The 22,310-nt window shown below is 44.5% G+C and overlaps 3 protein-coding genes across 4 annotated transcripts; 1 reads left to right on the forward strand and 2 right to left on the reverse strand.

Annotated features, from left to right (window-relative positions):
* Positions 1-82: 82 nt before the first annotated feature.
* On the reverse strand, positions 83-8,924 carry ppm1la (protein phosphatase, Mg2+/Mn2+ dependent, 1La). The gene is made up of 4 exons (XM_078098649.1): positions 6,902-8,924; positions 3,941-4,115; positions 2,594-2,755; positions 83-2,414 (listed from the first exon to the last, which is right to left on the reverse strand). Exons 1-4 carry the CDS (start codon positions 7,298-7,300, stop codon positions 2,059-2,061), a joined length of 1,092 nt encoding a protein of 363 aa, XP_077954775.1. The 5' UTR covers positions 7,301-8,924; the 3' UTR covers positions 83-2,058.
* Positions 8,925-9,621: 697 nt separating this feature from the next.
* otol1a (otolin 1a) lies at positions 9,622-14,163 on the forward strand. Its single transcript, XM_040170455.2, has 5 exons — positions 9,622-10,616; positions 10,710-11,179; positions 11,262-11,342; positions 11,480-11,551; positions 11,686-14,163. The coding sequence occupies exons 2-5, from the start codon at positions 10,732-10,734 to the stop codon at positions 12,561-12,563; spliced, it is 1,479 nt and encodes a 492-aa protein (XP_040026389.2). The 5' UTR covers positions 9,622-10,616; positions 10,710-10,731; the 3' UTR covers positions 12,564-14,163.
* A 2,080-nt stretch (positions 14,164-16,243) lies between these two features.
* LOC120815637 (T-cell acute lymphocytic leukemia protein 1) lies at positions 16,244-21,253 on the reverse strand. 2 transcript variants are annotated; one of them, XM_078098648.1, is made up of 4 exons: positions 21,043-21,253; positions 19,201-19,749; positions 18,789-18,877; positions 16,244-18,121 (listed from the first exon to the last, which is right to left on the reverse strand). In XM_078098648.1, exons 2-4 carry the CDS (start codon positions 19,710-19,712, stop codon positions 17,592-17,594), a joined length of 1,131 nt encoding a protein of 376 aa, XP_077954774.1. In that variant the 5' UTR covers positions 19,713-19,749; positions 21,043-21,253; the 3' UTR covers positions 16,244-17,591. The 2 variants fall into 2 exon arrangements, with proteins under 2 accessions (XP_077954774.1, XP_040026393.2); XM_040170459.2 differs by having other exon boundaries at positions 18,759-18,877; positions 21,043-21,224.
* Between the last annotated feature and the right edge of the window lie 1,057 nt (positions 21,254-22,310).

Genomic DNA, 22,310 nt, shown 5'->3' on the forward strand with positions numbered 1-22,310 from the left:
TAAAACAGTTGTTTTGTGGGAGATGAAGTGTTCTGCACAGGTCATGGAATTAATGTAATGCTAGAATACGAATGAAAATGCATTCAACATCAAAGAGTTAGTTTATTACTGATAGTTTACATACAGATTTTTCTCACGCTGAATTTTCTTTTTACATACAGCATCAGTTCAACAGGTATGAACTGCCTCTTAAAAAAAAAAAGTGAGTGGTAATTTACATAAAGTGAACAATATATTAGATATCATACTGATTTGGAAAAATTTAACCGACAGACCCAAACACTTAACAAATAAATAAGGCATTCGGTAAACTGCTAAATAATAAAGGCGCCTTTCAACTTAACGCAAAGGTCATTGAACAAACTGTGGTGCAACGCATTTCAACATGGAACCACATCAAATAAAAGTTTCACAGGTTGCTGTTGTATTGCTGCAGGAGCATATCATAAGTTAGTCGCATTCCGCTTGCACAGTTCACAATGTGTCCGCTTTTAGTCCTTTTCTGAGGCGTGTGTGTGATTGCAGGGAGTCGGGGGGGGGGGGCATGCACCTCACGTTTCGTGCGCTTCCCAGGTCAAAAGCAGGCACCGGTGTCCCTGTTAACATTGTTCATGAACTAAGCGGAAGAACATGCTGATACAGATGGTCTAAAACAACTTTAGTGGAACACTTTAGCTCCATAAAAGTGAATAACCAATAGGTGATGGTGAGGTACTATATCCAGTTCTACAGACGTAACGCTCTTGCATTTCTGAGGATGGACAGAATTCACATTGGCTGATAATTCATCGTTCCTAATAATTCTGTGTCTGTTTGCATGCGTTGAAGTAATACTCCACCAAGAATCTCTCTTCTGGGAATCATTAACAGTCTGCAAGTGAAAAGCGGAAGTAAAATGTTTTGCATTTTTACAGCCTTCAATGACGAAAGCGGCATCAACTACCCTCGACTCCTTCATTGGTTCAACTTCCTATTTCAGTTTACCGGTTGGCCACCGCAAACACTTCCTCACTTACACACATGGATTCATTTTGTCTTTGTCCAAATATAAACAATTAATACATTTAAGAAAGTTGTTACAGGTATAAATTGATTTTTCAAATCTACATTAAAGTCCCTTAAAAATGCTAAGTAAAAATGTGTATTACTAATTCTGTTTACTCACATGATTATTACTAAATGGAATGACATTACTAATAATAGCTTTTATGTCATTTACTATCCTAATTGCTCAGGTCTCCTGCTCAAACATTTACAATTCCCATTTCGGTTTTAACGTAAACACAGTTCATTGTAATAGATTTGCAAGCACCATGAATGTTTAACCAAATCAAACCCAGGGAGAAGTAGCGGGACCTGTGATTGGTCAAAATCCTGTTTGAAGCTGAATGCAGCCGGAGGATGAAACTAAGAGCTACTCTCCGTTCTGCAGGTGGTGAGTATTTGACCCTGAAGAGTTAGATTTTAGGCGCAGCATCACTTCAAGTTAAAAAAAAAACAAAAAAAAACAGTATAGATTTCGCTGTCTTTTTGTATTTGACGACATTTTCCAGGCCATGTGACAGACGCATACATTAATCAAGAGCATCATCAAAATGCAGCAAGCAGGGAGGGGTAATCGCCAATGCTTGTTAGTAGCTTCCTGGTTGCAGAGTATTTCTTAGGTAGGCACTAGTTGAAGCCTTCTTTGAGGATGCTTCACCATATATATGCATGTGCAGCAAACTATAGTCATTCAATCACAGTCTAATGTGTGCTGGTAAAGAGAAAGAGACTGCCGTCTATCTCCACTGTTTTATACAATTTGATGCATTTATCATTAATTGAACAGATGGTTAAGAGAAGTGTGTATTGTGTTAATGCCCTTGTGTCAATCCAAAACCACCATACACGCAAAGTCAAACATTGCCTTGTTATTTTTATGCGTGTGTCCACACGTGCGTTTGGTTCCCAGTGTCCAAACTTAAACTTCCTCCAGTCGTCACGCCTCACATCACACCCGCTTCTCCACTCAAAATATGTGGAAGGTCATTCATCCTCCCCAATCTTTACCCTGACCTACTCCCCCGCCTTACTGCTCCCCCCAGCTCCACTTTTGAACTTCACCACCATGACGGTGATGTTGTCGGGGCAGCCGCGGTAGAAGGACTGCAGGACGATGCTCTTGGCGCCGAAGTGAGGCTCGTCCAGACGCTCGCGGACGAACCGAACGGCCTCCTCGTTGCTGAAAGCGTCCCACAGGCCATCTGATGCCAGGATCATGAACTCCGGCTGCAGCTTGTCCATGTCAAAGGTCATGATATCGGGGTCGGGGATGACTACGTTGAGGTTTTTAAGTGGGTAGTCCCCCAGAGAGCGAGACATAGCCAGGATCCCCTGGACTCTCCAGGACCCGTTAAAACTGATGAAACCTCCTGGAAGTGAAGAGAAAAAAAAAAAAACGTTGAAGCACATGTCCTTGGTAAACGAGATTGCTCATGAAAATCTTTTAATCACACAGCAGGGCGTATATTTTAACAATAGACCAGCAGATGGCATCAACAGGCCTTACATGCAGTGCAGGTGCAGTCAGTAGGTGTTTTTATGTCCCTACCTGCCCTCTTGATCCTCTTGCGCTCCTTCAGCTGGTACGGCTTGTGGTCGTGTGACAGTGCGACGGCGTTGCCGTCTTTGTCACACAACACGCCGCGAGAGTCTCCAACGTTGGCCACAATCAGTTCTCTGTCTGACAGCAGGGCGACGAGGCACGTCGTTCCTGCGTGGGGGGACGGGATGAGCCAAAATAAGAGGAGACGGTCCAGAGAGGACCCATGTTCCAACGACTCGGAAGGAAATCTGGTTGCATTTGTATTTCAAACAGTAGGAGTAAGAGAAGTTTGAGAAGCTAAAACGTTGCATTAAATGGTTTTACACATCTTTTGCAATTACACTGCTTTTTGCAAGTGAAAACAAACCAAATATGGATAAATACACTTTGTGCCAGATTTCCTGTACTATTCATTATTTCTTGTTTGCTGTTCAAAGCAAATAAGGAAAGCAGAGGTAATATTTGGTTTATGTGACATTAGATAATAATCGGTCTGACAACATTTTCGGGCAAAAACGTCATTAGATATATCTGTAAATGTCAAGAGATCTCTGGTATGATAATATCTACCACTACTATATTTTCATTAAAATTACAGTCTAGAATAAATACAGTGCTTTGTAAAGATTAGACCACCTGATCCCTGAAGGCTAAAGGCATGAGCAAATGTTTGACCTTAAAAAGTTGTGATCTACAAATGAATGGAGGAAAAATATGTATTAGAGAAATGCTGCAAAATGCAATAGTTAGATAAGTTGATGAGGCAAAAACAAAAGTTCATTGGAGTATATGTATCAAATAAAATCAACTGATCAATACAGCTCTGAAGGGTATAAACTACAGTAATGCAGCACTGCGTGTGTGCAGACTTTATGTAAAAGTGGTTGGATGTTAGTAGAAAATCGCTGTGGTTTAAAATCACAGATGGAGCTCTACAAAAAAAGCCATATTTCATTCTCTTTTTTCTCATTTCACTACATACAGCCTTTATAAAGTGTTGTTGCATGCAGTATGCATTCAATCGGGACATAATACTTAGAGAGAGTCAAGAGTCAAGATATTGTGAATGGTGTTTTGTGGTCATATGGTCGTGACTGAAACATGGGGTTATTTCTACTGCGGCGGGATATCAGATTTAAAAGTAGGGCGAGCCCTTCATGGAGCAGTTCATCAGGACGGGAGACATTAGCAATATCTGAAAAGAAATACCATGAAGCTGAAGTACAGAGGTCTGTGCGTGTTGCTCTGCTTTCTTCCTGTTCTCTGTTGACCCGTAAACTGTCACACACACACACACACACACACACACACACACACGTTCACTTTCAACTACTCTCCTCCGGACCTCCTGACCTGCTTCATCGTGGTTGGCAGAGAGCTTGTCCAGTATCTCGCGATCCACAGTCAGGATGCGCTGCTCGAGGATGCTGCCGTAGGAGAGGGCGCTCTCTCTCTTCTCTCTCTCAAAGGCCTGCAGCTGCTGCTTCAGGGATTCTGGCAGGTGAGCTTTCACATAGTCAGCAGCAGCCTGGGAAAGAAGGAGGGGAGGGGGGGTGGGGTCAGGAGGGAGGGGACGAAACGGCAATGGTTAGAAAAGGGAAGAAGCCCAAGCTGTTTTGGATTTGATTATCTTAGGTTAGGAAAAAGGTTGAGAAATATTTACTTTATGCCTGAACTCATACAGGAGTGTTCAGCCAGTGTTCCGCGTAAAGCTTAAAGCTCCACTAATCATTATTCTTCACACTGGAATAAATTACATTGTGTGAATAATTGAATAACTTCTCCGCCCCCCCGAGCAACCCACCCCTCCGCATAGTCATCTGCTTCTTCATTTGTTTTTGATTTCCATTATTTCAACGGTGTTAAATCAAGCTGATAAATATGATGCCGATTAATCCGTCAAAAGGCAGCCAAAAATCATGTGGTGCAAGAGGATTTATTTAAAACTCCACATTTGATTCCATTGCAGCGAAAACGGAAAAGCACAGAACTGGAAAGGTCTGTCATTCATGAAATGGCTTCGGGAGTCGACCACAGCAAGGGGACAGCGCCTGGACGTCATTTAGGTTTTTCCAGTGAGGACGGGAATGTAACTGGTTCTAAACGGGGGGGGACTGCCCAACTCAATACTTTTGGACAGGTTGGAAAACTGGGTGGGGCTCTCAGGCACAGTCTTAAGCTGGTTCAGGTCATATCTACAAGACAGGAACTATTTTGTTTCCATTGGTGACTTTGTATCAGAAACAACCGACGTAACGTGTGGAGTCCCCCAAGGTTCGATCTTAGGGCCGACTTTATTCAACATCTACATGCTCCCACTAGGACAAATCATGCAAAGAAATAAAATTGACCACCATTGCTACGCTGATGACACCCAAATCTATGCAGCGCTATCACCAAACGACTATCGCCCCATAGATCTTCTGTGCCAGTGCATCGAGCAAATCAAACACTGGATGTGTCAAAATTTCCTACAACTAAATGAAGACAAAACTGAGATCATTGTATTTGGTGCTAAAAAAGAAAGGTTTAAAGTAACCAACACCTTCACTCTCTGTCCCTGAAAACATCAAATAAAGCCAGAAAACTGGGGGTTATTATGGATTCAGATTTACACATGGAGAGAATTTTATTTGCTGATTTTAATTGTCTTTTAATTCCTGCATTTTATTTCACTTTATTGTATGAAATGTTATAATGTGAAGCACTTTGAGTCTGCCTTGTGTATGAAAAGTGTTATACAAATAAAATTGCCTTGCCTTGCCTAAACCCCTCTGCTGGACAAATGAACTCATTCATTCAGCAGAGAGAGAGAGAGAGAGAGGCTCAGTGTGCCACAAAATCAATTCCCATTCCTCGTGAACAGTTAAAAGAAACCGAGGGCTGCAGTTACAGACTTTAGAAATCACTCAAATATTTCATTCTCTGAGGATATAATGAGAGAATGTCCATTACTGGGCATTACGTATCAGTGAAAGCCTTTAAAGTTTTAAACTATTCAAAAGATCAGCAGTTGGTCGGTGTGTGTTTTTTAAAGGACGGGCAGCAGCTCGTCATAACTCGCCACCTTGATAAACTAGAAAAGTGATTTGAGAAATTTCCTTCATTTCTTCAGAGCCAAAACACACTGGCACTGCCAGAGACAGCCTGTTGCATCGGCCCGTATTTGGTTTGCCAGCGTCACTTTTAATACCATCGATTTTCGCGCGACTGCGTGTTTGTTTTTAACACATGTGTTTTTACAAACTACATGAAAAATGCACAGCAAGTGTGCATGTGTGTGGACACCCGCACATGTTGTGAGATTTTTCTCCCACAAGATGAACGCAGCTTTTCCCTCAACTTTGGACTCATTATATTACTATCTGCATTTACAGTTTGAGCTTAGTTTTTAGCAACTACTGAAACAGGAAGTATAAAAGATTTGGACAAACGAATACAGACCTGCACATTAAGGCAACTAAAAGGGAAGGACACTCAGCGGATGAAAGAGCCAAAAAAATGAGGGAGGAGTACAAGATGTCCAGACAGACCGGAAAGACAAGTATGCGTTAATGGGACAGCAGCGGAGAGGTTTTGAGGACACCTTTTGACTTTCCTGATTGAATACAACAAAGCCACATTTAATGCAGCCAATCTTTTGACGAGCAAACGGGGAGTTCTGTTATTTTTCGGTGATCAAATGAAACTTTTCTACAGCAGATCAGACACATTCATGAATGTTCTGGTGTGAGTGGACATTAAACGTCTTTGGGTTGGGGATCGCTCTTAAATCAGCACATCTTTCTGTGAAACCTGACGTGGAACATCTGGGACACGGGAGGGGGGGTGGCGCTGTGACAGATGGCGTCTGGGGCGTGTTGGGCTGAAAGGAGCCATGAGAAACCACTGACCCTTGGCGACACGGGGAGGGGACAGGGGGGGATGGGACAAGGGACAAAACCGTCACACACAGAACTAACCCCCAAGGGCAAACGTTTTTGTGATGCATCCAAAGTCAACCGCCTGATGTTCACACGGAATAATGTAATAAAAAAAGGGAAAGTCGTGGCATGTGTGAGGCTTTTGTTCCCATAGAAACCAGGCGTGTTCTCACCTTCATAATGCCACCTCCCAGAATGATATACACCAGGTAACAGCCCGCACATTTCAATAGGTTTAATGCCCCACAAACAACACATTGAGCTAGACTGTACGATTTATTTCCCCCAAACCACCTGAACTGAACCCAAAAAGGCGTGGATGAGTGCAAACTAACGCACGGTGACGTCACTGGGCTGTTTAACCTCTACCTGCCCCCCGGCCAGCATGTACCTCTCCGCCGTGACCGTCGAATATCCCGAATATGGACGGGTGGCTCTTGTTGGCGATGTCGGTGAGCACCTCGAAGCGGTCCTCCATGTGATCCCGCCTGCCCTGTATGGAGTACACGGCCACGTTGTTGTTCTTGAAGTCCCAGGTTTTGGAGAACTCCGCGTCCAGGACGCTGAGGCCTCCCAGCCGGTCGTTCTGCATCATCTCCGCCACTTTCCCCTTCACCATCTTCACGGCGTCCCGGCTGGACTTGACGATGGTTTTCACCTCGTCCGTGTGGAAGAAGTAGCTCCACAGCGCCAGACTTATGCAAAGCAGGAACAACGTCTCCGGCCTGAGGAGAAAATAACGCATGATCCGACCCAGAAGAGACAAGAGCGTCATCGTGTCTCCTATCATCACACGCGACCGAACTGCGCGCCGGGCCCCCTTTCTGCACCACTCACTCCATCGCGCTCGGCGGAACGAGGAAGAAAGCGACTCGCGACCGCGGCGGTTGACAAAGACTCAGTTTCGACATTTATTTTAAAAAAAAAAAGGGGGGGGGGGGGCCTGTTTTTTTTTTTTTTTTTTTCGGTCTTCGTTCTACTCCAGCCGCCAATGCGCACCGTGCGCGGCACGCTGCCAGACACCGGGCCGAGAAGCGCAGGACGAGAGCGGACAGGCCACCGTCACCGACTCGGTCCGATGTCTCGGTCCTATCTTCGGCTGCGGGAGGATTCTCCGAGTGGAGCCGATCGCGCACGGCCCATTGTAGGGTGACTGAGACGCCGGGCTAGACCCACCCCGCCGAGCGACATGTCAATACGGGGGTAAAAGCAGAGAGAGAGGGGGGGGGGCGAGATTCGACGATACCACTGGCGGGTGCACCACTCCTCTTCCGCCCCCGTGTCTTCGCCTCAACTAAGCGCTGTCTCCGTCGTTGAGTTTGCGTCAAACCACCGCCGGTAGCGTGCTGTGGATGTCCCAATAAAGCGGAACATAAACCGAAGCCGACTGCGGGGGAGCACAGAGGATCGAATTTCATTTGGGGTTTTATTTTGAAACTACATGGCGGAAGTAGATCTTTCGACACTGGCATCCTCTATGACGTCAATTGCGCAGCTGCAAACTCATACTGCGGAATGGAATGATGATATCATCTACTATAATATGATATGATCTACTGTAATATGATACCAGACTGATACCAAATTAGGATAAAAGTCCACATTGTAGGACCACGCTGACTTTGGATTTCAACGTACACGCACTACATGTACACGCACACGCACACACACACACACACAGTGGCTATACGTGCAATACAATTTCATTTTAGATAAAGGGCTATGATGCAATCATCATTCATTTAACATTACAATACTTGTGTGACACGAAGCTTTTGTTCAGATGTCGTTGCAACATGCATCTACCCAGCACTGTCACCTGGTGGCTTCCTGCAGTAATATTACTCTGACACACCAGTGATCATAATCCATACTCTCACACACACAAACAGACACAAATGGACACATCTAACTGAAACAGTTACACATTTAATTGAAGGTACAGGGTAGCATTCAGATGGGTCTACTAGCAGACATTGAATATAAAATGATGAAACAAACCGTAATTCTCCTCCTCGCTCGGCACACAGCTCGAGTGTCTGTTGCAATCTGAAACCTCACCGATAGAAGATGCAACATCAGCACACTGGGACTTTTAATCAGAAGAGTGAGGGGATCTAACTTCCGTTTGTTTCGCAATACTACGGTATAATGTTGGAAACCGGTCTTTTCCAGTTCAGAGACGGTGTTGCCATTGGGCAATTCACTGCAGAAATCCAGGATTCATCAATATCTTTGGACCTGGGTTTGTTCTTGCACTTTGAACAAATGTGGAAGTGCCTCAAACTGTGCATGCAATGTATCTCACATTAAAATCACATGCATTAAAAGTGGGTTTAACAGGCAACAAAATAAGATTGGTCATTCAAATAGATGTTGTCAAGGTCATGAAGCTTTGAGCTATTCGGTGAATCCCAATATATTATATTACTGGTTATATTAGAACGGGAGCATAAAGCAAAGCAGTGTATGCTGTCACCTTTTTACGGAATTATTCTCAATCCTAGGCAATTGTAGACGTTCATGTTAAACTTTTCCTCTTTTCTCTTTTAAGGGGTTTATTTACCATTTTGCCACGTACAGTGTCATACAACACAAGTTTGGTTGCCAGGGCAACCGACGAGGAAAGGGATGCAGCGAGAAGAAATTCAGGCAACATTTATAATTGTGTGGTACAATGTGGCATTTCACCATCCCGTGCAGTCACCGAGTGGTTTGCAGCCCATCCCAGAATGGTGTCACTTTACCTCCCACCTTACTCTCCATTCCTCAACCCCATAGAGGAATTATTTTCTTCATGGAGGTGGAAGGTTCATGACCACCATCCACATCCTGGACGGAAGATTGCCAGGGATGGATCAGGCATGTCAGAAGGCTCCTTCCTAGGTGTATTGCCCTAGATGACATAAGATGTGATGTGGATGAGAACCTGTGGCCAAATAGAGAAGACCGAGTAGATTAGCATTACTATTGTATCTGTATCAGTGGATGGTGTGTATACAAATTCTTGTATTTTGGAATTACTTAAATAAATATATAAATACCTAAAAATAAAAAAAAAGGAATAAAGGGCATGAAATATATTGAAGCATTCTGCATCATGTGTGATTAATTCCAGTAACATATATTACAGTGAATTATAAACAGAGATGTGTCCTTGTTTTACACAAGAAAACATTGTATAATGCTATTGTTTTATGGGTGACAATGTGTGTTTGCTAGCTGTCAACCTTTGTGTTCTGGAAGAAGGAGTTGATTTTAGACATGAATGAAGTGTTTTCGTAGTTTTAGTGCATTTTGAATGTGATATGAACTTCTGTGGCGAGCTGAAAGTTGGTTCGGAGAACTGTGTGAAGAGTTTTGAAAAAGTGACCTAAGTATTGAGAAATGTGTCCTAGCGACTGTGAAAGACTGTAATGTCAGAGGTCTGACTACATCTAACACAGATTGTCCATGAGGTTCAATAGGTTTACAGGGCTCTCTGGGCTGGTTTGATCAAGGATCAAGGAGGTGAACGGTTGGATCAATGTCTGTTTCGGGACATTGATCCCTCTCCCACTGGCTGCATGGTGATCCACTTTCTGCTTTGAGGTGCTGCCAATTGGTAGGATTGTTACAAGGTGTTGCACCCAGTAACTCTCACATGATGTGCTATTCATTACCAACAGCGTTTGAGTGTGTGTGTGTGTGTGTGTGTGTGTGTGTGTGTGTGTGTGTGTGTGTGTGTGTGTGTGTATGTGTGTATCGCATGCCTATACACATGTTCTCCGGATGTGTGTCGTTGTGTGTAACCTTATATCTCTGCTGTTTGTGTACAAAGCAAGCATGTGTGTGAACAACATTTAAGCAGTGTGTGTGCGCACTCACAGGCCCTGGAATAATATCCCACATCACAAAGAATAAAGTCTTGCCTTCTATACAACCTGCTTTATTTCACATCCCACAGGAGTCATGTAATCTGCTCTTTCCAGCCCACCTACCTCCTAATAACCCCGGTGTTCCGTCCCTTGTTCTCTGTCTCGGGGCAGTATAAGGAAGGAGGCAGCCGGCATCAATCAGGAGATGGAACGGATGGAGTGAAGAGTCAACACCACTTACATCAACAGGTGAGATTCCCTTATTCCTCCACATCGTTGCACACTGTGATGCAATACAAAGAAGTGCCGCATCCTTTAAACTTCCCCCCTTCTCTCCTACAGCTCATTGCTTCAAGCACTCGGTATGCCTTCCGTTCGCCTAGTCTTCCTGACCACGCTGCTCCTGGTACAGATGGCCACGCTGGCCTCCAGCACCAGAACCACACGCTGGCCCAGACCTCAGACCACCAAGAAGCCCCCTCGAGCTGGTAGCAGCGGCGGTGGTGGTTTTGGACGAACCACCACCACCACCCCATCTCCTTCTAGCAGCCTGCAGATGGACGAGACAACTGAGGTTACAATGGACACTTTCTCGGTGTCCCCTACAGACAGCACCACCTACAGCGACACTTTCTCCACCGAGTTCCCCACCGATGCCATAGTGCCTCCCGGGGACCCCGTTGGAAACTACACTCTTAACTACAATGAATGCTTCTTAAACGTCTGTGAGTGCTGTCCGCCAGGGATAGGCCCCGCAGGGCCCATGGGAGACAGTGGCCCACCGGGGCCACAAGGAGAGAGGGGCCCTTTAGGTAAAATTTTCTGAATAATTACCTTTTGAAAAGTCAAATTTTGTCCTTCTTTAAACTCATCTGTTTTTTTGAGGGTTACCAGGAGAGAGGGGAGAAACAGGGCCCAGAGGAGTCCCAGGACCAGCAGGACTACCTGGTGCCAACGGGCTTAATGGCGACACAGGTACTAAGGGCAATAACAGGAGGAGAGTGTTTGAATGTCTCTCCGTTTCTCTCTATCCCCTTTCTTGTAAAACGCCGTCCAGTACGAGTATTTGGCCAATTTCATTTTCTATGCTTTATTTATCAAAACTACCACAGGTGAAAAAGGTGATCTAGGACCGATGGGTCTTCCTGGTGCCCCTGGCATCTCAGGAAAACCAGGAGAGAGAGGTGGGTAATGTCCGGCACATTAGATAAGATTTACGTGTGTAGAAATGTACGCTTATAAATGCCCATAACTGTTAAAAGTAAAAAAGTAACCTAATCAAAACCATGTCTTCCTATGTGAATATAAACTTTTATAGGTGATCCGGGCCCCAGAGGAGAGAAAGGTGAACGTGGTTTCGGCGGTCTGAAAGGTGACCCGGGAGAAAGAGGAGAGCCTGGCCTGAACGGGACTCAGGGCGACACTGGACGAGAGGGGCCTATAGGTCCCCCTGGGGTAGCTGGGACAAAGGGTCAGAAAGGTGAACAAGGACTTAGCGGCGAGTGTTCACCGAGCGAGAAAAGTAATGCGGGTGCGCGTGGGCCCCCTGGTCTGAGAGGTGAGATGGGCCCCCCGGGAGTGAATGGAACTGATGGCGCAAAGGGAGAGAGAGGCCAGCCAGGGCCTTCGGGCGGGAAGGGCGATACCGGTACCAGAGGGCCCCCGGGACCTCCAGGAGGACGGGGCGTCGCAGGGCTGAGGGGGGAGAAGGGAGCCAAGGGCGGGCGTGGGCCCCGGGGCCTAAAAGGCCCACCAGGTGAGAGTGCGGAACAGATTCGCTCCGCCTTCAGTGTGGGCTTGTTTCCCAGCAGGTCCTTCCCTCCGCCCGGCCTTCCCGTGAAGTTTGACAAGGTCTTTTATAACGGGGAGGGTCACTGGGACCCAACCATCAACAAGTTCAACGCCACCTACCCGGGGGTCTACCTATTCAGCTACCACATCACCGTGCGCAACAGGCCGGTGCGTGCCGCCCTCGTGGTTAATGGGATAAAGAAGCTGCGAACCCGGGATTCCCTCTACGGCCAGGACATTGATCAGGCGTCCAACCTAGCACTGATGCAGCTGAATGAAGGCGACCAGGTGTGGCTGGAGACGCTGAGGGACTGGAACGGAGTTTACTCCAGCAGCGAGGACGACAGCACTTTCTCTGGCTTCCTGCTTTACCCGGACCCCAAGGACAAGCCTGCTGACATGTAGAACGTGTTACTGCAGCCCTTTGACCTTCGAATGAGCCCTGATTGTAACGTCTCTTAGACCCTGCACAACCTTCAGCCTATTGACTCTCTGTCAAATGAATGTGATTCAGCTAAATGCTGCTGCTTCGGTATCTGCTCGCTGCTGTCCTGCTAATCAAACCAAAAAGCTTTGCTTGCCTCGCTGTATTTGCAGATGGATGAGGCTTGATTAAATGCTGTATGCAATCCTTCAGTTCTTTTTAACAATGCATTAAAAATGACTATGCTTGAAATGAACAACCCTTTGGTTTTATTTATTTAGAACCAGAACTAGAAGCTAATTCATAGGCCATTAGTCTCTGCAATGCTAGTAGATAAGCTCTGTGTCCATGAGGCCTATACAAATTTGCTAACAATTGAAGTGAATAATCCTTGATTGCATTTAGTACCCACTAGAGGGTGTAAGGTGTCCAAGTTCTGTACAGAGGGCAGGATCATTATATGCCAAATGAGTACAGAGAAAGTAATGCAAATCCATTGTCCCAAACCATAACAAATAAAACATTTTTAATTCAGTAAAAGATATTATTAAAACTCCACACATTCGGGTCCACTTACTGACATGAGATCAATACTTACGGGTGATGTAGATTCCATTCATTTGGACTGTCATCCTTCACTACGGCTCTATTGAATTCAGTGAATTTGGTCTGCTAAATGGGGGTTCATTGCATTACTGAAACAGTGACATCCTTGTCTAAACACAGAGGATAACGCTCTGCAGCAGAGAGACGGATGAACACAGCGTGAATTACGCTCTAGTGTACCAACACTGTACCATTACAAAAATGATCTTTAACAAAGGCTTTATTATGCAAACTGCATTACTGCAAACGAACAACGATAAAAACTCGTGTCCATAACAGCATACAGCAGGAAGATAAAAAATTGAATTTAGTAGTTTATTCATCTAAGAGCATACTGATACATTTATATGTTGTGATGTATTTCTTTAAGAAACTGCATTAAGGAGTTCTAAAGTATTGTCTTTTTTGTTACAATAATTATTTTCAGAAAGAAATCTGTCAAACTTTGCCAGAAATATAAAATCTATATATTATTGTATATATATTAAGTAAACAAACATTTTCAGAGGGATATATTTCAAATTGGATAATGTTCATGTGTAGACATTTTAATGCAACAATGTGTCCTGATATTCCGGTTTTGCTTCCAGGTCAGGTGTGTATTAGGCTGCTTTTTTTCCGCACAAACACGCTCAAGACGGTATTGTGATGACAGATAATCTGAGTGAGTACATCTATAATGCTAGTTCACATTCATGTGTGTTTTGCATTGATGTGAATAGGATATGTCCTTTATTTCAATTTCCGTCCAAAGTGTAGTATAAAACTAACATCAGCCCATCATAATGAGTAACAGTTGCATCAGAAGGAAGTGCATTCCTGAAACAATGAGAGACCTCCTGCGTACCGAAATACATCACGCTTCAGTCTGTCTGACCTCGTCAGGTAGAATTTTCTTTTTGCAATCAATTACTGTGTATCGTCTCAATCTTTCTTAATGTCAACCATTGATTGTTGTATTTACAATAATGCAAATCATGACCCCATGTCCAGGAATATATTATCAATTTATCCACACAATTCACTTAGCTGTGTCTTTTTCATTTTCTATCAAAATTTGACGCAACACCATTTTTTTTTCTTGAAGGAGACACATTCTAGAGCGGTGCACCTACCCAAGATTGTAGCCAGTGGCAAAGAAGATAAAAATTACATTAAATATTGTGTATTGTATTAACATAGACAACAGGAAATTATATTTTAATTAGGTCAAAATAAATATGGTCAAACAATACCTGTAGTTTTGTAAATTTGTGTCCTTAATGAAGGATTGATTAAAAGCAGGACATACTTTTTGAGTCAAATCTGAGTGTGGGTCAAAAGTCAAAAGAATATGTATCATCCAAGCTTGTGAAGGTAATACAATGTGACATTGAATTTTGCATTATTGAAAGTGTCATTTTGGAACGACCGTGACTAGAGGAGATCAATTTGGCATCTGATTTAATCATTTTGTTTCTCTAAATTGTGCATATATAATTAATTGTGGAAGATTCCCGGGAAATTCAATATTTACTTTAATTAAGAAAATGTTACGAAACACTTGTAACTGAAACATACCTCATGGTAAAGTTGTTAAAGAGGAAAGCCTTTGGATTCCCCATCTTCTGGTAAAGGACATACATTTACCTGAAATTTCCATCATATTTATGTTGATATTGGTTATGGCAGTGTGTGTGTGTGTGTGTGTGTGTGTGTGTGTTAAAATGTTATTGTGCTTGTTTGTTTATAGGCCTATCTGTGCATGTGTATTTGTGTGTGCATTTATGTATTTTCTACTGCTCTGTGTGAAAATATAAATAACTACCTTGGCGGTGTGTGCAGTGTAATCTGCTCCCAGCAGGCTGGATTCCCACTGTGAGAAAGACAGTATATTGTTCCTGCAGCACCACAGATAACAACTCATTAGCATACTGAATCATTTGGCTGCAAGAGCCACTCTGCCACCCATCTGCACTGAGCTGATAAACACACACACACACACACACACACACACACACACACACATAAATGTGCCCGCTCACTCTCTCTTGCACACACACATACACACTGATCTATGTAGAGCAAGCACACACACACACACACACACACAGGCCTCTCATCCCATTCCTTTCAATCCCCCATATACACTCCCTGTATCCCTCTCTTTTTTGTGGGTGTGTGCGTGTTTGTGGAGAGTCAGGAACACTGAAGCAGGTAAATGTTTGGCAGGCATCAACCACGAGGGCCTCTCAGTGGAGTCCCGGCACAGCCGGAGCCGAGCACCGGAAGGGTCCCCAAACACCTGGATGTCTCTGATGCTCCCTGGAAGCAATTTTGTTTTTTTTTAAAGAAATGTCTAAGAGCTGATTCTGTTGCAGTGTTGGCAAAGTCTGCTGTGAGAAGCTGTGTAATAGAGGGACATGTAAACGTTTTAGAAAACTAGAATTTGTTTGACGAAAAAACGAGCCCTCTGCTAATTTCTTGTTAATGAACACCGGTTGGTGAGCAGAACTTTTTGATTACGTAAGTGAATAACTTTCAGGCGCAGCGTCTGCCACTGTGGCGGTTTCACAACGTGCACGACGACACAACAGCGTCCAAACGAGTGCAGCGAGGGCTGTCAAAACCACTTTCACAATGGCAGGATATCCTGCAGGTCACCGAGCTATGTTAACCTCCACAGGAAGTTGTCACTTGTTGGGTGGAAGTGAGGATTCCAGAGTTTCGTGAGGAGGTTGTGGTTTCACCTCTGCAATCTGTGCAGACAAGGTGTGAAACAGCTGTGTGGCATGTTATGTCATTGCTGGCATTGCCATTTTAAATATTAGGCACTGCGATAATGAGTCAGTGTGTAAAACGTATAGTCATGTACTGTATATATAAATGTGGCAAACAAGTTTTATGTGTTCAGTTTATTCAAGTATAAGGAATTGAATTGCCTTTAACTGGATTTAACCGAATTATATTGAACTGATCAGGGTATAAATCAATCAACTGAATTGAAGAGAACTGGATTGAGTTGCGTTGAATCACAGTAATCCACACATTGCTTGAGAGAGATCAACTACAAGGCTTTTCCTCAGCATGTTTTATTCAGGGGTTTTGTATAAAATTCAGCAATTTAACATTGGATATATTTATAGATACAGCTATCATACACCAAATACTGTATATCATTACCAAACATACAATGTCCCTTTACTGCAATTCATAAAATACCATAGTTACCAAAGGTACCAATATAGGCTACTAGGTCCCGCTGAAAAAGCAGAATAACCAACAACAGTGAGCAAACCTTAACTGTATTAATCAGAAAACTGCTGGTGTTGTTATGATATTAACACTGCATGTGTGTGCGTGTCTCTGTGCACGTGTATAAGTATGCGGCAATGAAGGGATTTATTTGTGTACCTTACTAAACTACAACTGCATTACAGTTTAAAAAAAACACTGAAACATTCATATCAAAATGACTGCATGAGTCACTTCATAATATCATATGACCCATATTTTGTACACTTTAAAAAACACTGCATGTCTTGTACCTCCGCAAAATCGATAATAGATATTTTCTTTCCCGGCAGTGAAAATGTTTAACTGTCTGTCGCTGTATTTGGTGTCTTTTTCTCATCACCAAAGTGTAACAGAAGTCAATGGTACCACATTTGATGTACTGCGTTCAGTTGTTTCTTTACTTTTTAAGCTCTCTGCCTTCCGTCTCTCTTCCTTTTTGTTTCATGCCTCCCAAAGGACCGTTTTGCTAGTAAACCAATTGACAAACACACTATAGTACATCTTAAACCACATGACTCGAGGCACTGTTGTTACATAGTGCCATGGAAATATAATGCTATTTACAATACATACATTTCTGCATGGGTACAATAGAGTCCGCTCGGTTCATTTACGGCCTCCAACTAAGCCAAACTTACTCTTGTGTCTTTATTCTTATAACATTTGTTGGACCTAAATCTCCAGGGTTGGCCGTGTTATATTCTACTCAATAGTATTCTATTAAAGCATTGGTCCAAACCTCCGTATTACATATCAAAATCGAGTGTCTCTGGATTGATCATTTGTTGATTTGGTTTAGTTTGCTTTAGTTCTTTATTTCCTTTTCCTTTCTTTCTTTATTAGTTTGGAATATCCTGCCATTGGACTAACTTGGGACAGTTATAAACCGCATGCAGAAAGAGTCTTTTGTTGGATCAAATTTAAACATTCACCAATCATATGGTGAGTGCTCCCTCAGGTGTATACTGCGGAGACAGGAAGGTACACCACTATCTCATTAGATGCAGCTTGATTCTCTTTCCTACATTTACAGCTCAAAGCTAACAGGTCCTGAGCACAGACACAGCTTTTCCAGTCCCTCGCATTTCAGTCTCAGGCGCTGCGACCGTGGTCCGTTGGCATCGACATCATCGGCGACTGGAGCCATCTAAAGGGCGGCCATTGCGCCTAAGATCTCTAGCAGCTAAATGCAGCGCGGGCCCACGTGAAGCAGTTAGAGTCCTCGGAGCTGGAGGAGAGTCCTGGTCCTCCATAAAGCTCTCGGGACTGCCCTCGGCGTCACCGTCAGGCAGGCTGCCACAGCTTGAGCCTGGCGACATGGTCTCCAGAAGATCGTCCCTGGCCAAGCCGACCACCGTGTCCTGATGTGGACCACCCTGAGGGCCGCCCTCGTGGGCCCCGACTCCAACCAGCAGCGCCGTTTCCCCATCGGTTGTGGTGCCACCATTCCTCCCGCCGTCCTGGTCCTCCAGGAGATTGGAGAGGAAGCTGATGTACTTCATGGCGAGCCGCAGGATCTCATTTTTGCTCAGCTTCTTGTCTGGGGGATGAGTGGGGATGAGTTTGCGAAGCTCGGCAAACGCCCCGTTTACGTTCTGCTGCCGCCAGCGTTCCCGACTGTTTGTGAAGATACGACGTACAATCTTTGGTTGGCCAGCTAGCGAGGAAAAAGGAGAAGAGACAAACACACAGAGTAAGAACAAGAGGCACTGACGGGATAACACAAATAACACGAGGTGCATGAAGCCGAAACAGATGATAGGGTCGGTTCAAGGGTATCGCCAGTGCAATGATAAAAATGGAAGAAATAGGTGTAAAGAAAAAAGGAAAAGCGTGTAGGGATTGAGCTCCCTACTCTATTTTTGATGTACTTTTTATTTATTTAGGTAAGATAAAATAGCTCACTCCAGTCACATCCTCCCGCCCTCAACAATTGTGTCTTGTCGCCCTTGGAACACACCCAGTCTATCTTAATCCTTCAGCCCACTCTGCAGTAAAACCTTGGCATGGAAGCAGCAGCACCCCCATCCTCCACCCCAGTATATGGCAGTGAGTAGGCAGCAGTGGATAAACCCCAAATCTATCAATGTATAGCTCACTTTAATGGCATGCAGGTGCGTATTTCACAATAAGTTATGCCGAGAATTATGAGGTATTTCTTCTTCTGTGTTTTTTAAAGCATCTTCTGCAACACTCATATTGGTACACTACAGATGGATGAATGACAATGGAGATGAAGGAGGCACGTTTCGGCGACTATATTGGCAGAAGGAGGACACAGCAGTGCGACTCACCATACTTATAAAGATATAAATTGCGCCTACCCTCGTCGAGTTCAACCTCATAAGGCGCCGGGCGGCGCTTTACCCTGTTGCTGGGGTACATGCTGTACTGCTCCGACTCCCCTCCGAGACTACAGCAACAGAAAGTGGACGAAAGGTACACAGATATAAGAAAAACACAACTTTAGATCATTTAACCCTCAGCAACCGCACTCATTGCAGCACACAAGTACACGTGCACACACACACACACACACACGTATTGATATGATAATAATCTATTCCAACATGCTCAGAGTGTCGACGAATTAAATACACAAGCATGTTTTTTCACTTTAGAAACATACTCCTGTCGGACCATATTATGGCTGCTAAGCAAACCCCATAGGAAGATCAATTAAAAACGTGCATTTATTAAACTTCATGATATTTCTTCTTCTCTCTCCACCTTTACCTGTTGATGGCGGCGAGAGGCTGCGCCAGGTTGTAGAGCATGGCCCGGGCCGGGACAGGAAACGCGTTTGGGCTCAGTTGGACCATTCGAGCGTCGTCTCGTTGCGGCGGCGGTATCGGCAGCGGTGGAGGTCTGCGAAGTTCCGTGATCGGCACCAAATGGCTCTCAGTCCTCTGCTCCACCGCTTTTATAGCGTCCCTCCTGGAGAGCTCGATCACCGGCACTTCCCTTTTCAGGTCAAGGGCGTTGTGAGAGGCAGTTTCCTTGGCAACGCCGTTGATGATGATGCTGATGCTGGTCCCGTTGCTCGAGTTCTGCAGAGGAGCGTCATCCCTCTCCTCAACCCCCCTGAAGCTCCCTCCCCTCCCCTTCTCCCCCGCCTCCCTCCTCGGCTCCTCTTCTTCCTTGCATCCGTTCAGTCGGGAGACGACGGAAGAGTCCTCCCGCTTTCCAGGACCGGACTCTTCACCAGGACTTCCAGGGCGAAACTCCGGCTGCCGTTTTTCCATCATTTTTATACCGTCACCGTTCGCTCGAGCCCACTACGTCCTAAACATGATTTTCCTCCATTAATGTATTGCTCAAGAAAAAATGTGTGACAGTCTCAATATAGCTGCCAGATGAATTACCAAGCGTTCGTTTAGCGGGGGACCAATGGAATTTAGCAATCCATTATCATTGATATTATTTTACTTTACTGTAGTATTTTAATTATGATGAAATATTCACATATTATAGATGTGATATTAGTATCAAATTTAAACGGAACGTTTCGAACAAAACAAATAGTAAAAGAGCAGTGAAATATAGTGGCTTGTTAGCTAGATTCGTCCTCCTTCCTACTGCATTTTTCACAAAAGTTTTTTAAAACTCGAATGCAGACAATTTGGTCACACGGGTCTATTATGCAAATTAATTCATGGGATTTAATTTTTGAGGATTACGACATTTTCGTGGTCTGTTGGAGAAGCTTTTCTGTAAATGAAACCTGATGGAATCTGATTAATTCCTTAGGAGCTAATTACACAAATTTTAATCAAGTTAAACACCTATTTTCTTAAACTTGGAGCCAGGGATATGTTTGTAATCTTCTCTTGTTATTTATAAAAAGCCTTGTCGTGTGGTTTCGGCATTGCGTGCTTGCGTGTTGCGCATGTTTAATACACGTCCCTGTACAACGCCTGCTTGGTCAAAACGTTCAGCTGAAGTCATCCTCCAAGATATTAGAATTATTAAGCTCATGTCGGCTGCTGTTGATTTAGGGGCGAAACGATCGTTTTTCGTGGCAGCATCACAAAGAGAGCCCGCTTTCCGTTCCACGACGCAATAAAACGCCTCGTTTCTCTCCGTCTCCACTTAATACAGAAAAACAACTCCCCGAAAACAACTTGACGTGCTCCTTTCCTCCTTTTCTCCGGCATGTCAGAGGCGGCGAGGTTCCCGTTCCGAGGTGGTTTATAGGCCACTGTGCGGACCGTCGGAGCCGATCGTCGAAGGAACGCGCAGAACACACATTGCACACTAGCGTTTGGGATTCAATACACTGATCTCGATTCATGTCACACGGATTTTAATATTAACGAACGAAATAACACCAATGAACAACAACAACCAAAAAAAAAAAAACCCGCAATTTTATTTCTGGGAATTCTACGACGGGCCTCGCATCCGTTATTACATCCCGTACAGTCCGAACCATCCGATCGGACAATAGCGGAACATATAGGCCGAATCAAATGCGCATTTCACCGATCACATCCGCACGAGAGCAATGCGCGTACAACCTTTAGGAACAACGAACACGCGGGTTTAAATGAAGAGGTGTATTTCGCATGCACTCACCGTTCCAGTCGTGTTGTTGATGTTACTGTGTAAGTGGAGCCATTTTGTGAGTGGGTCATCCATGTCTGAGTTTTTTTTTTCCTTTTTTTTTCTGCCAGTTGTGGAGCAGTGTGTGTGTGTGTGTGTGTGTGTGTGTGTGTGTGTGTGTGTGTGTGTGTGTGTGTGTGTAGCTGAGTTATTCCTCACTGCATCCACTGCGCTGCCTCAGTACGGGGAGCGGAACACAGGCCGCAATGTGGCCGAGTGAGATAAGCGCACGGCAGCGGCCTCTTCATTCCCGATAAGCCCCTAAACCCATTATTTATGAAATGATTCATTATTATTTGGCTGTCGTGGGCTATACAGGCGTGTGGAGGGCAAAGCATTAAAAAAAAAAGCGCAAACAGGCATAGCGCAACGGCCTGTAACAGCGCGGGGTACAACTGTACACGCAACTATGGGAAGGTGTTTTCATTTTTTCTTTTTTTGATGAAAGAAACAAAAGCTCAGGTTAAGCTGTTGACCTATTTGTAATTTCGACAAAGGTTTTTTTGTTTGTTGCTAAGCCAATTTATTCTGCAATACGATAACGCTGATGATAGCGGCGGGTCGTCTCTTTTTTTTATCCTCGTTTTACCCTAAAAGGAGAATGTCCATTAATCCATATCCATTTCTGCACCCGACGGCAGGATTTGCTACCGACACAATAGATTTCTCAAATGAAGGGAGAGAGGGAGAGTAATTAGATAAAGATGCTGTGCTCGAACGGGACACGGTTCTTTATCAATTCACCTATCAATAACTGGAAAAATGAATATGTGCTGTTGCGTGTCAGTGTTTGGCGTTGTGGGCTTCGGACGGCGGTTCCCCGGGGCCCGTGGGGGACTCGTGGCCGGGACAGATAAAAGTGTATCAGCTCCTGCTCGCATCAGATAAAAGAGCAGCGCGATATCAGACCACGTTCAGGACAAGCGGAGGGGTGGCAGGTACATCCTAATAACGGATTTTCCGCACCCTTTCTTTTCCTCTCTTTTAGCATTTAAATAACCGCTATGCGTTTAGTCCCCTGAAGTCTTAACCGGGCCCAACAGTGCGCGTCATTAGACGGACCCACGTCGGGAGAAGCCCAGTGTTGAAAGAACAGCGACCCCTCCATCAGTCACGACCTTTACACAGACCTGTTGACGCAGCAGTCACGACCGTCATCCTGCATCCTGCTCAGCCTCCCTTCAGCCGGAGCCCAGATGTGCACGGATGGGGAGCACTGGCACTGCTTTGCTTTTGTATTA

The sequence above is a fragment of the Gasterosteus aculeatus genome, chromosome 3, assembly GCF_964276395.1.
Source record: "Gasterosteus aculeatus chromosome 3, fGasAcu3.hap1.1, whole genome shotgun sequence".
NCBI classification, from domain to species: domain Eukaryota; kingdom Metazoa; phylum Chordata; class Actinopteri; order Perciformes; family Gasterosteidae; genus Gasterosteus; species Gasterosteus aculeatus.

What these genes read in the sequence shown, in the direction of transcription:
- ppm1la (XM_078098649.1), bottom strand. Translation starts at nt 7,300, where the DNA reads ATGATAGGAGACACGATGACGCTCTTGTCTCTTCTGGGTCGGATCATG. An exon ending in TGCCAACCACGATGAAGCAG is followed by an intron (nt 2,756 to 3,940) that starts GTCAGGAGGTCC and finishes CCCCCCACGCAG; the next exon opens with GAACGACGTGCCTCGTCGCC. An exon ending in CAAGAGGATCAAGAGGGCAG is followed by an intron (nt 2,415 to 2,593) that starts GTAGGGACATAA and finishes CTTCACTTCCAG; the next exon opens with GAGGTTTCATCAGTTTTAAC.
- otol1a (XM_040170455.2), top strand. Translation starts at nt 10,732, where the DNA reads ATGCCTTCCGTTCGCCTAGTCTTCCTGACCACGCTGCTCCTGGTACAG. An exon ending in AGGAGAGAGGGGCCCTTTAG is followed by an intron (nt 11,180 to 11,261) that starts GTAAAATTTTCT and finishes GAGGGTTACCAG; the next exon opens with GAGAGAGGGGAGAAACAGGG. An exon ending in CGGGCTTAATGGCGACACAG is followed by an intron (nt 11,343 to 11,479) that starts GTACTAAGGGCA and finishes AAACTACCACAG; the next exon opens with GTGAAAAAGGTGATCTAGGA.
- LOC120815637 (XM_040170459.2), bottom strand. Translation starts at nt 19,712, where the DNA reads ATGATGGAAAAACGGCAGCCGGAGTTTCGCCCTGGAAGTCCTGGTGAA. An exon ending in CCTCTCGCCGCCATCAACAG is followed by an intron (nt 18,878 to 19,200) that starts GTAAAGGTGGAG and finishes CTGTTGCTGTAG; the next exon opens with TCTCGGAGGGGAGTCGGAGC. An exon ending in TTTATATCTTTATAAGTATG is followed by an intron (nt 18,122 to 18,758) that starts GTGAGTCGCACT and finishes TTTCCTCGCTAG; the next exon opens with CTGGCCAACCAAAGATTGTA.